At 43.1% G+C, this 16,282-nt stretch overlaps 1 protein-coding gene across 1 annotated transcript in view; it reads left to right on the forward strand.

The window, feature by feature from the left end:
* The window catches only part of LOC118596488 (chondroitin sulfate proteoglycan 4-like), a 68,689-nt gene that overhangs the window by 47,340 nt on the left and 5,067 nt on the right, over window positions 1–16,282 (forward strand). The window contains exon 8 of the mRNA XM_036207418.1: window positions 3,920–4,089. Within this exon, the coding sequence (XP_036063311.1) occupies window positions 3,920–4,089 (170 nt within the window). The remainder of the gene's footprint in view (window positions 1–3,919; window positions 4,090–16,282) is intronic.

Here is a 16,282-nt window from a genome sequence, read left to right on the forward strand (position 1 = left end):
GTTTCTGGTGAATGTTTTACTGAATCAGTGTAGCCGGAAAAAAAATGTATATTAAAGTGGCCAGATTCCTGTTTGACCTTCAGAAGATCATGTAAAACTTCGAGTTTTTACAGCTTTGTGTGTGTTGCTGGCCACAGTCCTGGTGACTGTTTCTCTCTCTAGCAAGTCTTACGCCTACACAGCCCCTGCGTGTCTCGAGCTCACCACTGCTGGAACTCAGATGCTGGTCTCACTCTCACAAACCCTCCCTGTTGGCTCAGCTGAATGTCTTAGTTGCCACCATTTCCACCCTGCCTTGTTTCCTGTTCCAGCTCTGCCAGGAGGAAGAAGGAATCATCGTATCCATCTCTCCTGAGTGGTGGTGATGTTCATGAAAGTTCCTAACTGGAATCAGAAGTCCCAGAGTTCTGGTGGACCTCATGACCCACCTGGTCCTGCTGTTCTTACTGTCTTTCCTGTGTTAGCTTTCCCAAGTAGCAGGGGCCACCGGTTGTATGTCAGAGTCACCTAGCATGGACATGATTCCTGTGGTTTTTGTCACTTTGTCCCCTTTCCAGGGTCCCACCTAACCTTGCTCAGCATGGCGCCATCAGCGGCCCCCTGGGGGCTTTTTGTCCCAGCTGCTGTGTGGGAAGCTGTAAGGAGATAATAGATGCCACGTTCTATATCTTCCTTGAAAGGTCCCATCCTCATCATGTTATGCCGTGTCCCGTGAAGGGCAAGGAGGCAGGCTCTGTATCGTGCCTCTGGGTATGATGTAAGATGTTCGATATCAGCTCTTGCAGAACCATGTGGTCAGAACTTCCATATTCTAAAATCCCAGGGGAAAGTCTATTGTTTTTGTAGAAGCATAGTTTGTTTTAGAGCTATTGCAGGAGAAGAAAATCTATTCCTATTATAGGCTGGACATTTAGCTACCGATGCTTGCATTTTGAATTACTACATTGGGTTATTATAAAAATTGTAAGTGAAGTAGTATATAACAACACAACTTCTGAACATCCCCATTGGCAGGTGAAAGATAGGACGCTCAGGAGGCCTCAGTGTCTCAGAGCTTACAGAAGTCTTAGGCTCTCCAGGGAGCATAGCAATTCTGACCCCAAATCTAGAGCTTGTATCAAGCGGCCCCTCTCCTTATGTGCAAGCCAGCATCCCAGGCTGTCTCTTATAGAATGTCAGTTCCCTGAGAAAGGAACACCAGGGTAGGTGTTTATTTTGTTTCCTAAGCATTACTGACATATTGACATGCACAACCCTCCCCCCAAAAAAATGTGCAGCAAGTTAATAGTCACAACAATTACGTAGCAATGTTACACACTTTAATCTCTTTGGTTGGGGAAATATTGCAACCTGGTGTAAGTTAGTAACAACCAAAAAAAAAAAAAAATTCAGCCTTTAAGAAGTTGAATTCACATCTGGTCCATACCGTACCATTTGAACTTCCTCTGCAGCTGATCAGACTTCGGAAATTTCCATGTTAGCTCCTTTGTACACTCAGCCTTGATACTTATAAAATGTGCATGGCAAGCCAAAATAATTATTAATGGGAATGTTTTAAGACTAACTATACCTTCTATGCTTTGCCAAATTTGAATATCAGTTTTTAATAGTTACTCTAAGTGAAATATTTTTTGTGAACTAAGTAAAATTAAAACATATTTTGATTGTATTTTATTTTAATATTTCACTTTGTCTTATTTTATTGCATAGATTTTGAGTACCTATATAGATATATGTGTATAACATGAATATACATATGTATATATGGGAGGAGTTCATATATATATAATTGACATGGGTTCTGTTGCCTTCTCTGTGACTGATTCTTCAAGACAAGGTTTTGTAAGCATTTTTCACATTGAATTCTACCATAGATTTTGTTTGTTTAATTTTAGTGGTGGCATGTTGGAATATACTGCGGCCTTAGGCTGTATATTTTTTTTTTTGTTTGTCCAAATTGTACTTGGCTCTTTTTCAAGAAATGTTGGTCTCTAGTGTTGGCAAGATTAACCCAGAAAGTATTGTAGTAACGCTGTAGAGGCAAGCTTCTGTAAGTCCAGAGTCAAGCAGTTCACCAACAAAGGACCATTCTCCAGAATCCTGCACCTCAGGTCACCAAAGAAAGAAAGGAAATGACATCAGTGACCCATCTGTCCTTGAGGAACCAAAAGAAAGGAGAAGGGATTCGTAGTATATGCTGGAGGGTTTACTATTCCACTGTGTAGACCTATCACATTTTTTTTCTTTCTAAAAACCTTTCAAATTACATTTGTGTGTGTGTGTGTGTGTGCGCGTGTGTGCCCAATAGAGTGCGTGTGGTAGGGTATCAGAGTTCACTCTTGCCTTGCACATATAGGGTCTAGGGATTGAATTTTGGTCCTCATGCTTGGCAGCAAGCACTCTCCCCCACTGAGCCCCATGTTTTCTGTATCTCATCTGGTATCTGCACTCATGTTGACTTCCTCATTTGACTATGGTGACTAGCCATCTGATAGAAGGAGGCTTGACACACTGATTTCCTATCCATTGGATAGAAAAAAAAAATGACACTTTTAAAGGGTCTCCCTTTTACTTCCTGTCCCTTGATAACCTGGGAAGTAAAGGAAGAACTGAGTTAAGAAACAGGGTCACTTATAAGAAGAGTAATTGAGGCATGGAGGGGGTGTTCCAAAGAATAGCTGAGGATGGGGAAGTTGGATATTGAGGTGGTCAGGGACTATACATAACATATATACTAGAAAACTTGACAGCTGACAGAGGGGAGCCCCGGTTATGACTTTATAACATTGACTGATGCCCCAGCGTGACCTCTAATCTTGACCACCCGCTCTAGAAGCCAGAAAGAGACTGCAGCGAGCAGAGAGGAGAATGTATGAGGACTTCTAAGTGGCACACGAGTGTTCTGTGCAGCGGCTAAGCTTGTGTGAGAGGTCCTGAGCCGGAGGCAGAACCCTGTTTCTGAGGCTGGATTCCATGGGCTCACCTCCCTCACCCCCAAGAGCCTAGTGTTCATGTCAGAGGCTCTGGTGTTTTGAATGGCGCCTCCATAATGAGGACTCAGAACAGTCCTTGCAAATTTGGAAGTTATCCAGACTCAGAGCTGCCTTTTCCTTGGAGTTATCAAATGCCTAATGTGGTTTAAATATCAAATATGACGGCCCTTCCTATCCAAGACCACAAAGGCCAAGGAAGGAGAGCAAAACTGGATGTCATTTTAGGAGGCTTGGTTACTATTGGATAATTATTTTATTATTATATAGCTATAATATTATAATAAATAGCTATTATTTACTAATATTATTGGATAAAACTCAAAAGTTATTTACAAAGTACCTACTCCAAGGGCTACTCTGCAAAGGACTCATGCTAAAGTCCTTTTGAGAAGGTTAGAACAAGAAATGAGGGAAGATTCTGGTCCAAATGAAAGCTTTGAGCAGTCAGACCTTCCATCCTACGAGGATGGCCCTTCAATACCCAAAACCCTGACATTCACATGGCCTTTGATACAGGCCAGGGAGCTTCCTCATACTTACTTAGGAGGCAAGCTCCTTCCTTCTAGGAACCACAGTCTTTTGGGTTCCCAGCACCACCCAATCAGATCTTTCTTTACGTACCCAGGGCTGAGCCACAGAGGCCTTGGCACGGACTCTTTTCTCTAGGGAGTCAGACAGATGCCAGGCCTTGGCAGGAGGAGAAGCTCTGAGGAGCTGGTTTTTGCTGGGGTTCAGGAGCAAGTCACGTCCATGAGAAGATATCCCAGGGATCACCAGCCCCTCCCCACACCCCATTGTCCAGTTTTAGATAACAGCTAGCACTCCCATTCATATGGGTGCGTTCTCCAGGCAGTTCTCAGAAGTCTAGAGAGACTGTTTGAGGAGCCTTTGTGTGCTTTGTACTTAGATGCATATTTGAATCTTAGGTTCCACGAAACCACTTTCATCTCATGTCCTGAGAGCCGTGACCAGCGATGACGAGGCAAGAAACAGAACAATAACCTTTACGGTTGTGAGTCCCCCTAGACTTGGGAGGCTGCTGAAGATGAACTCTGACAACCACACAGAGGACGTTTCCGTTTTTACTCAACGTCTGGTGAGTCCTGACATCCACGTCCTGACACTGGGATGGGCTGTGGGGCTGAGCAGGGAGGACCTATCATTTCCTCTCATCCTGCTGAACCAGCTAGACGTGGGCCATGACACAGACAGCTCCTCATTTCATTTAAAACAGGATTCTTTGTAGAGAATATAACATGAGAAACAGTTTGTCGGAAACAGTATGCTAGTTTAAACTCTGAAAGTAACAAGTGAGAAAAAGTACTTGGAGCTGGGGAGATGGCTCAAGACCCAAGTTCAGTTCTCACTGTCAGGTGGCTCACAACATTCTGTAACTCCAGCTCCAAGAGATCCAGCTTCCTCTCTTTGGGGCTCTGCATGTACCTACATTCACATGCACTGTATACACACACACACACACACACACACACACACACACACACACACACACAATTAGAAATAAATAGACAAATAAGTAGCTAGGTAGTGGTGGCACACGCCTTTAATCCCAGCACTTGGGAGGCAGAGAAAGGTGAATCTCTGAGTTTGAGAGTTCGAGGCCAGCCCAGTCTACAGAGTGAGTTCCAGGATAGTCAGGGCCACACAGTGAAACCCTATCTCGAAAAACCTAACTAACTAACTAACTAACTAACTAACTAAATCCTTTTGGTGTGTGTGTGGGGGGGGTTCTTTAAGAGGAAATCCAAAGTCTGTGTATATGCATATTTATATTTAATATGTTGTACTTCATTTACTATATTATAATCATGTGTGTATATGTAATTTGTATCCAGGGTGTTTTGAACTTCACTGGTACTCTGTTACCAGACCCATGGTTTACATATCTTCCTATTGAAATGAATAAGTACTAAACATTGTTTTGGACCTCCCAGCCAGGAATTGGGTGGAGCAGACATGTCTGTTTCTATGTTATTTCATTTTCTAAAAGTGGCATTCCCAAATAGAATTCTTCAAGCATTCCTCTGGCTTGTCATTCGTCATCCTCCTTCTGTCCTGAAATACTGAGTCTGACAATTTATTCGGTTACAGCGTTGGGTCACTAATGAATTTTCTTAACTCTCAAATCAAGTTTAGAGGAACTAGCGAGAGTTCGTAACCTTTGAGCTCTTTCTGGATGACGAGATCAGACTTGGCTTTTGCTTTTCACTTGTCTTTGTATGTGTGCATTTGAGGGAGTGGATCATGAGGCTAGCCTAAGCTTCCAGTGTGACACGGAAAAGAAGTGTAGTGTCTGTGGTCGGCAGATTTTCCAGGGTACAGAACGAACACCTAGAATGAAAACTCCATTGTGTAGGGGAATTAAGATGTGCCCAGCAGCATCAAAACATGCCTACAAACAAGAATGATGTTATTCCTATAAGAGTATATTGCCTCTAGCCCCAGTTCTTGTAAAAACTGACTGTGGTCATTTTAAGTATTATTTTCAGCAGCTTTTGATTGCAAACATGTGGGTTTTAGATTAACATCCATGTGATCTACATAAGTGGTAGAGAATATGGTAGCTAGGATTAAGTAGCTTTTGCCGCTATCGCAATAAGCCCCCGAGTCCCAGTGGTTTTATTATAACAAAAAGGTTCTTCTCACTTGCATCGTATGGCAGCTGTGGGGTGGCTGCAGCCTGCTGTCCATGTCTTCTTTGTTTCCGGATCTAGCGAATAGAACAGCCTCGCTCGCTCTAGTCACTTCGCTGATGGCATAACTTTGCAGCCCGCGCACCAGAATGTTGTTTGTAGTCACATTTCGTTGGCCAAAGAAGGCCACATGAGGTAGCCCGCTCTCGGTGTGCTGGATAAACACAGAGAGGAGGCACTGAATATTTGGAACAAAGGTCTAACCACCATGGTGCACTAAGATGAAATCTAAAAACTATGTATACAACAGGAAGCAAGAGTGTACTTTTCTCCGGAAACAAACCACCTTTAAAATAGAACACATTTGTAAACAAGAAATTAATGCATCAAGCCAAATATAAGGTCCTGGACAAGCCAAGTCTTGATTGAATAAAATCCAGTTACTTTCAGATTGTAATGTCTTCCCTGCCCTTTCTAATTCTTTCTGCCTTTGTGAACAGATAGTTGGTATCCAGAAAACCCTGTCATCCATGACAAGTGTGAGCCAGAGCAAGAGAAGTGTTGTGTGGGAGCTCAGAGCTGCACAGGGGTGTCTGAGACTGTTCTTCCTGAGACACAGGGGCAGGCTGCAGGGTGGAAACAACCCATGCTATTCCACAGATCAGGGGGACAGAGAGAGGAGTTGTATCAAATAGAACATGGGCAAATGTTTGGCTCTTCCTTCCCATGGTGCTTTCCTTGGCTGAACATGCACCTGCCATTCCAGAGGTCTGGGTGAATACTTAGACTCGAAAGACAAAAAAGAAATTGTTGTACTATCTGTAGGGTTTTATACAAAGTCTGTGTCTGGCTTTGGACACAAGGCACACGCCTGATGTAATAATTCCTTTCTCCCTAAAACATCATCTCAGACATGTCTATCATTTGTAGAATTTATACCCAACAGCTATCTGGTGCCTTTGTTTTGTGGTATGTGTAGAGTTTATCGTTTAGGTATTGGACACCTACTTGTGACTGTGCAGAAGTTCCTTGGCACAAACCCAAGAGATCTAGGTTACCCTTCTGACTCAGGGGAAATCACATAGCTGTTAAACCTATGTTTTGTTATATTTAAAATGGGAAGAGTCATAGCAATGATTGAAACCGTATTCATATACATCATGTATGAAGCACTTTTCATAGCCTTCTGTTATATTATTCCAGACCTACAGCACCTGTGTTCACACACAGCCTATTGATAGCAGAGCCAGGGCTCTGGATTCTAGGTCAGGCTCCTGTGAATTAGCCATGGCTTTCTCCCAGGTGGTTAATTATGGGTAAGATAGTAATAGGTGAAAAATGCATAGCATGTTCCCCACACTTAATTGAGGCTCCTTGAGATGGAAAGCATTCGTCCAATGATCAGGAGAGATGCATGCTAGAAATATTGTATTACTTATGCATCCTAGGGGTATCAGGCTCATCCAAAGGCTATATACATACAAAGTCAGGAAGCACACAGAAAGAGAGAACTTAAGAGCCAATGTTTCTATTGGACTCAGTGTTGTCCAAGCACCTTTTCCAAGTGGAAGTTGAGTGGGTAACTTTAAATCAGACAGGTATTTGATCCAGGAGGCCACATGGTGACTCAGGGGTGGGTGGTCATGTGACCTACCTGCATGGTTCAGGTGGGGTATGAGAATCAGTGGGGTCAGTCACACAGGCTACATTAGCTGTCCCTTAGAGAGGGATCACCACGGAGCAGTTGTTTAAGATGGTCTGGATAGACCACACTGGAGAATTTGAATGAGGAGCTCTGCAAACTGGCGTCAAGATGACTGAGAAAGTCCAGCTGCTATTCAAGATGGATGGGGAGGCGACCGGACATCCTAGGGTTGCACACGCTAATTAGATGGTGGCTAAGGCAGATTAGCTTTCTGTTCTCGGATATGTGAAAAGCCCCTTTCTACTCCTCACATCTAAAAGGCGAGTTTCCCAGGGGGAGGCAGTTTTCTGCTACTCTGGAACTGGCTGGTGTTTGCCCTGATGTGCTGTAGTCATTTAATGAGTGGAAATAGGTCATCAGAAGAGAGTGACATTTGCTTCACCTCATGGCCGACTTCTTGTTTCCTTAAGTTCCCGGTGTTCTCAAATACATTTCCCTCAGGGATGATGAGAAGACAGAGCTGAGAAAACAGAAGAGGGCTCAGGTGGGGACTGAAATTTCCACCCTCAGCCAGAGCACAGGAGGCCTGAGGATGGGGATCTCCAAGAGCTCTCCCATGATGTGGTGGGAAGAGAGGAGCAGTGGAGAGAGCTCAGAGATGTTTCAGGGGCTTACAGGGTTAACTACGCTTGTCATTTTGAAGACATTGTCTCTCTTTCCACCTCAACCGTCGTCATAAAGAAAGTCAATAATGTGCTTTCTAAAGGAGAAGAGAATACAAAGGAAACCATGGCAGAATAAAACAAAAAACAAAAAACAGTATACGGGGTTCTTTCGGGGTCATAGCTTATGTTGGTGTTTCAGTGTGCATCTTGTTTTCTGAAACATACTTGTGTGCACATGTGCGCGCGCGCGCGCACACACACACACACACACACACACACACACATGCTCACGGCTTTCTGATGGTGTGACACAATATGTCAGATGAGTCATCTTAGAGGAGAACAAGTTTCCTTTGGCTCATGATCCTGAGGCTTTGGTCCATTGTCAGCTGGCACTTGCCCTGAGGCTTGTGAGACACACAAGGTAGAGAAATGCTCTCTTCCTGGAGGTCTGGAAGCAAAGAGAGAGGAAAGGGTATAGGGGCAAAGGTTGCAATATCTCCTTTAAGGGGACATCCTACTCACCAAACTTACCCTTAATGATCTCTCTTCCTCTTCAAGGTTCCACCCCCTCACCCCAATAGCACCAAAGCCAGGGAACAAAACCTTTAACACATGGGTCTTTGGGGGACATGTCAGATACAAACTGTAGTGCATGCTTTTATGAGAGAGCAAGATCAGAGAACAATACATTGTTCAATTGATATCAAGACAAAAAGAAGCATCACCCATTAATACAGTAAATGGTCACTAATCTGAATGTGTTCCAGGGTTAGGGAGATGGCACAAAGGTAAAAGCACTTGCTGTGCAAACATGAGGACCCGAGTTCAAATCCCCAGCACCCACATAAAAGGCTGGGTATGGCTGAATGTTCCTGTATCCCCAGGATTGAGAAGGTAGAGACAGTGACCCCTGGGAGTTCATTGTCAGCAAGCCCAGCCAATGGTTCAGTGAGAGACCTGTCTGAAGGCAATAATGTGGAGAGTGAGAGAGGAAGATGAGGGGCATCCTGCTCTGACCTCTGTCTGCATGCACAAGCATGGGTTAAAGCATGTGCATGCAAACACACGCTCACAAACACACACACGCACACACCATACACCACACACCCACATTAAACAAAACTGAAAGCATTCCAATCCAGGTCAGTTTATATGTTCAGAAATGAACTTTTTTTTTTCCTTGTGACTTGAGAAATGGAAGAAGCTCCCCTTCCTGCTTTGTTCCCTCCACACACCGCTTCCTTTTCCACGTGCAATGATGGACAGGCTTTGGCACAGCCTAAAGTTTATAGTCTGCTCAGTTCCCAGACATCTTAGAATACCTCAGATGTACCACCTAGCAGCTTTAGGACATTTGGAAAGTAGAAATGGTGGTGATGGGCTATGGAGGTGGAGGAGACGACAGAAAACTTGTCACTTGGACTGGGGTCTGCTCAGTGGGTGCAGCAACCCTTGCCTCCGGCTCTGTGTTAATGGAGTGGGAAGCTTTCCTCTGAAATCTCCCATGAGGATCCTGATGAGCACATACTTGCCTTCACCAGGCCTCTTCCATGTAGTGGGTTTAAAAAAAAAAACTATAGAACTCAAGAAGTAATTTCAATTACATAAAAAGTTCAGAGCTGTTTAGCCCTGTGTAGTTTACCAAATGGCTAATTACTACTTGACTTCCTAGATCAGCTTTTCTACTCACATTCTAGCCAAGTGACCTGCCAAGTGTTCAAAAGGGACACTGTGGGCACTTGATGGCTGATGTGCTCTCATCCCTTCCTTCAACCGAAGGAATTAATTTGTCCTTGGCTCTCTACCTGCCATGGGCGTGTGGTAAGATTAAACTGCATCGTTTGTGTCTAAAACACATAGTTTCTTTGCTTGCCCTGGATAAACAGAAATAACCATTTTTTTGTTTGTTTGTTTTTTGAGACAGGGTTTCTCTGTAGCTTTGCGCCTTTCCTGGACTAGCTCTGTAGACCAGGCTGGCCTCGAACTCACAGAAATCCACCTGCCTCTGCCTCCCGAGGGCTGGGATTAAAGCAGTGCACCACCACCACCTGGCGAAATAACCATTTTTAATCAGTGCTTGTGGGGAAAAAAATAGCGTATGAAAAATCTTGACTGCATTATGCTTAATAGACTTTAGCAAAATAATTGCAAGGAAATATTTGTGATGCCATCGCCCACCATTATTTTCTTAGCCCAGAATAAATTCACTATTTTTTTAAATCCATGTCATGTCTGCTTACCAAGATAAGCAAGGGGCCCTCCTTGTTTTTTCAGCATAGAATCCTAAGGGGGTAAAGCTAACCCGCAGACGCTTTTGCTGAAAAATCACGTGTCCTGAAGAAGTAAACATAGACATCCACAGAGAAGACATCCATCAGACTCAAATTGCATGAAAGCTCTCTTACAAATTTGGAGACAATACTGACCCTTTCCAAGAACCCGTGAACAAAGTAAGCCTCCAGTTCCACAAAACACGCTCATGGCTTCCAAGTCCAGCTCACAGCTAATTGAGTGATCTTCATTCCACCGCTTGTTGCGATCATTTAGAGTCATTAAAACAGCAGAGTGTTCTGGCTTTGAGGTTTATGACGGCCAGCTTCTTTCCTTCCCCACAAAGCCAGTAATTGCATCTCAGCTATTGTGCTGTTGTGGGCAGGGTGCCATCTGTCTTGGGCTGTGCTGCTTCGGCAGCAGAGATAACAGTTTGCCAGGACCACACTGAGAAAATTACAAAGCCATCCTGGGTTATTAATTTTGTCCAATTACTCCTTCTTCTAAAATCTGGACTTATTGCTTTCATAGTACATATATATTTTAGAGAATTACAGACAAATTTCCCAAAGGCTGAAAATTAATTTATTATAATTTATTGGAGAGTAAAATCAGCTTAATGTCTTATTAGGCTTTTGTCTTTGGATCTGCTGAGTAGGGAGGGACCAGTCCTCCCATCATCCATGCTCCTGCCTCACCCATCCGTCCTGTGCCTCCTTGGGCTCACTGGTTTAGTGGCAGCCAGCCTCCCTTGTCGTTTTTTTCCATCAGTATTTTTCTTGCAGTGATTTTGTTCGGCATTATACTTCGCTGCATTATGTAGAGAGTGTTTTTCCATATGTAGTGGGTTTTTTGTATTGTCACTTAGCCACCAATTCATTGTTCAAACTTAAGATTGACTGACGGATCTTGGCCCAATGGCTTTCAATAGTCAAAAATGTTCAGTTAGAATGACTGGCTCTTTCCGTGGCAAGGCAGACAGCGCTCACTCCCACTTTAGTGAGGGGGGCTTACTTATTCCCTCTCCCATGACCACAGGGGGCGGCTTTGCTACTTAGTTTTGTCAACTTGACACAAATGGAACACTAACACCCAAAAAGGAGGGAAGCTTGGTTGAGAAAATGCCTCCATGACATCGGGCTATGGGTATTTTTTGATTGAAAATTGATGTGGGATGGATGACCCAGCCACTATGGGTGGTGTCACCAGTGGGCAGGTGATGTAGGGTTGTATGCAAGCTGAGCAACCTTGGGAAGCAAGTGAGTCAGTTCCTGGCTTGAGCTCCCACCCTGGTTTCACTTCATGACAGATTGTGACAAGGAAGTGTAAGCCAGATAATCCCTTTGTGGCATGAAAGTGTAAACCAAATAAAGCTTTGTCCCCCCAAGTGACTTTTGGTCATATTTTATCACAACAACAGAAAGCAAACTAGAACAGTGACTAAAAGCATTAGAAATGTCTTCTTTTGGGGGCTGGAGAGATGGCTCAGAGGTTAAGAGCACTGACTGCTCTTCCAGAGGTCCTAAGTTCAGTTCCCAGCAACCACATGGTGGCTCACAACCATCTGTAATGAGATCTGGTGCCCTCTTCTGGCCTGCAGTCATACATGCTGTATACTAAATAAATAAATCTTTAAAAAGAAAAGAAAAAGAAATGTCTTCTTTCACAACTATGGTGCCCAGAGTCTGAACTCCATCCCACTGGGCCTAAACCCTAAATGCTCCCTTTCCACCAGGGAGACCACCATCATGGCTGTAGAGAACAGCTGGCCACAAACATGGCAAGATTCCCACAACTGATCAGAAAACCAGGCAGCACAGGGTGTCCATGACTGCAGAATTACCAGGAGACAGGCTGTTATAAAGTGAGGTTGACTCTCCTTAGCAGGAATGGGCAGAAAAGGCATTCATTCCTAAATGGTAACACTTAGAAATCTCTACTGAAGATTGACAACATAATACTGCACCCAAATAATTGTCAATGAGTTGGGGTTCATGACCTTGAATGACTAGATTCGTCTCTTAGCAACCTACTAGAAAGGCTCCAGAAGTATGTCTATAACTATTGCTTTCTCTCACGGAAAGGATTAAATCCTCATTTAAATAGAAGAGTCTTGAGGGCCTCGTGCCAATCTAAGTAGATCTTCAATAAAATGACCAAATGAGGCCACACAAAAGTTTATAATTATGAAAGACCAGAAGATAGCATTGGGTGCCCCGACTTAATTATATACCAGTAGAGTAGCCACTGACAATAACAGGTCCGAGTCTCAGAACTTGTGAATGAATGTTCCCTTTCATGGGAGACTTTGCAGGTGCAGTCAATAGTTACGGGATTGGATCGTCTCAGTGGGCCTTAAGTGAAGGCACATGTGTCTTTTCAAGAGGGCAGCAGAAGGATATTTACATGGACAGATGAAGAATACGGAGCTGACTGATAGGAAAAATAGGATACAGATATCATAGGATACCGATTGCTTTGGCCAGGCCAGACAATGAAGTGGCATTTGTTTCTTCTGGTCATACTTTCAACAATGAGTCTCCCCATTACTGGGCTCCTGGAATTTCAGAACACACCTTATGAATATATAAGCCAGACACTCCAGGCTCTGGTCCCAGCTCTGCTATCAACTAGCCTTGTTTATTCGTCATTTGTCTCATCACTGTGACAGAGTGCCTGACAGAAAACCGAGGAAAGAGGGGTTTCTTTGAATTTACAGTTCCTGGGGAAACAGTCCATCATGATGAGGAAGTCACAGTGTACAGTCAGGAAGCAGAGAGAAATGAAATCCCGGTGCCCAGAGCACTTCCCAGCCCAGGAAATGGTGCCACCAACACTAGGGTGGGCCTTCCACCAGAATTAACCTAATCTAGAAAATCCCTGTCGGACACTTCCAGAGAGTGATCTCCATGGTGATTCCTAAGACCATGAAATTGCAGTTGAGATGAACTATCACACCCTAAGTTGGGGGAAGGGCAGAGTCCTCCAGTTTATCTTTCCAACTTTCCCAGAAGCCTCTCAGCTGAAAACTGTAGCCCATCATAGAAAGCCTAGTAAGATCTGAGAGCCAAATGTCTCTCCCTAGCATTTGACTATTCTTTGAGATTAAATAGAAATCAAGGATATGAGGTAGAAATTTGATCCAAGAAATCCAAAGTATGCTATATTGTCTTCCTTATAAATAAAAGCTACCAGTGAAGACTTTTAAGATTTGGAACCAATGCTGGAGGAAGGAGTCATTTCTTCAGTGGTGTAGCCAGTGGTAAGTTGTCCATTATGCAGTAAGCAGCCCCCAAACTGGGCTCATGCAAACAGCCATAAACTCAGTGGATCTCTCTCTCTCTCTCTCTCTCTCTCTCTCTCTCACACACACACACACACACACACGCACACGCACACGCACACACACACACACACACACACACATCTTTCAAAGTATGAGGGAGGGAGATTTGTTGGGAAGATGAACAAATTCACTGGGAGTAGAAGAGAGATGATAATAGGGTGAATATGATCAAAATACATTATATGCATGTGTAAAATTGTCAGAAAATGAATAAAAATATTTTTGAAGGTTTGGAAGTATATACACCCATTCACAAGTGACAACAAGTTATAGCCTTGTTAAAAGTCTTAGAAAGGACTACGTTGGGGGTCATGGGGAGATGGAGATGGGAATTGGGAGGCTTGGGACAGAGCAGCACATCAGCACAGGAGATGGCAGCTACTTCCTGTCTTCAGTGTAGAAGGGTTTGTGGGTTGGTTCCTTCATCCTGTCTGTGTTGGTCATCATAAAAGGGAATGTTGCCTCCTTCCTAAAGCATCAAAACAATGGGAATTACTCAATGTATTAAGCTTTGTATTTTGAAATAAGTTGTGGAATAATTACAAAAAATATGAAGAGTTCACATGTTCTATTCCTCCATATTCCCAAAATTTTAGCATTTAACAAGACTTATTATCTTTTCACACACATTTTTTCTCAGCACACATTTCTAAAATTCAGGCAGTTTCTTATATAACCACAGTATAATTTTCAAATTTATAAAATTGACATTTGTTACAATGTCAATATACGATTTAGATGTCATATTAAACTTTCCCAATAAATGTTGCAATAAATGTGCTAAATAGGAAAGGGGAAATTACCCACAATATAAAAAAAAACATAACATTTAGTTGACATGTGTCTTTAGTATCCTTTAATTTGGAACCATGCCTAGTTATTTATATAGTGCCTTTTATGACCTTATTGTTAAAATAATTTATGACATTTATTTTGTGTGTTTGTAAGTGTGTGTGTGTGTGCATGTGTGTGGATATTATAGGGCAACTTGTGAGAGTTAGTTCTCTCCTTCCACCTTGTGGGTTCTGGTGATGGAATCAGATCATCAGGCTTGGTGGTCAAGTGCCTTAACCAGATGGGCCATTTTGCCAGCCCAACTTCACCATCTTTTAAGAATATAGGACAGTTCTGTGGAGAGTGTTCCTCAGTTGGATTATAATCTGATGTTTTACCTAATTTTTCCTTTTGATCACATTTAGAGTGTATATCCTGGACAGGGATTCAGGTTGTGTATCCTAGGCATAGTTCAGGTTATACATCCTGGGCATGGATTCAGACTCTGCATTCTGGGCAGGAATACCAAGGGAGCTGTGTGGTGATATTGTGTCCCCCGATTTATTGTACACCTTAGTAAATTTATTTATTATCTGGAGTCAGAGAACAGAACAGTCACTAGATAGACATAGAGGCCAGAAAACGGTGGCACACACACCTTTAATCCTAGCATTCTGGAGGCAGAGATCCATCCAGATCTCTGAGTTCAAAGCCACACTGGAAACATCCAGGCATGGTGACACATGCCTTTAATCCCAGGAAGAGATGGCAGGAAGCAGAAAGGTATATAAGTTGTGAGGACAAGGAACTAGAGCTGGTTAAGCTAGTATGCTTTTGAGCAGCAGTTCAGCTGAGATCCATTTGGATTAGGACTCAACGGCTTCCAGTCTGAGGAAACAGGATGAGCTAAGGAATTGGCAAGATGAGTTGGCTGTGGCTTGTTCTGCTTCTCTGATTTTCCAGCATTCACCCCAATACCTGGCTCTGGGCTTGATTTTATCAATAAGACCTTTTAAGATTCGTGCTACAGAGCTGCTGGGTCATCTCAGAGCTTCCTACCCGATGCTCACTTGGTCTTGAGGTTGGGGATGTTGTCTATATTCAGCATGCCAGCCATTTCTTCTTGGGTTTCCGGTCTTGTGACTAGTAAGTGTCCCATGAGGACATGCATTATAACCATTTACACATCCTGTGTGTCACCACTCTTTAGCCTGTAGTTTTAGTAATCATTTAAGGATTCTTACCTGAACTGTTATGGCTGTTCGTTTCCAGGTGATAGGTGTCCTGCTTCATTTATCGGTTGAGATTCCACACTGTTGGCTTTCTGATGACTCTTTCTGTAAGATGGAGGATGGCTGGACAAATCTAAAATGGATAGGAAATAAAAACCCACTACCCTCCTCTCCTCTGTCCCAGAGTCCAGGTATTCAGTGGTTTATCCATATATACTGCACACAGTGGAGACTCACACTTATCCATAGTTGTTCTGAAGGTCATTTGGGTTTTGGTGACGAAATTCCTAGCCCTCACACACACACACACACACACACACACACACACACACACACACACACACGACTTAAGGATGAAAAGCCGCCTATGAAAGGTTTGGACTTCTAAGGATCTTGACTCAGACAATGCAACTTTGTGTCTATGTGGGGGGTTTTGTTTGTTTGTTTGTTTTGTCCCGTCTTTGTTTTTTTTTTTTTAATTTTAGTTTTTGTTTTTTACCAGGTTGTTAGAGAAATTTGGACTCTGTCTATTTGCTAATGTGAATTTGTTATTTTTTTAATTATTTTTTTTTTATTTTATGTACATTGGTGTTTTGTCTATATGTATGTCTATGTGAGGGAATCTGATCCCCTGGAACAGGGGTTACAGATGGTTGTGAGCTTCCATGTGGGTGGTGGGAATTGAACCCCGGTCCTCTGGAA

The sequence above is a fragment of the Onychomys torridus genome, chromosome 15, assembly GCF_903995425.1.
Source record: "Onychomys torridus chromosome 15, mOncTor1.1, whole genome shotgun sequence".
NCBI lineage: Eukaryota > Metazoa > Chordata > Mammalia > Rodentia > Cricetidae > Onychomys > Onychomys torridus.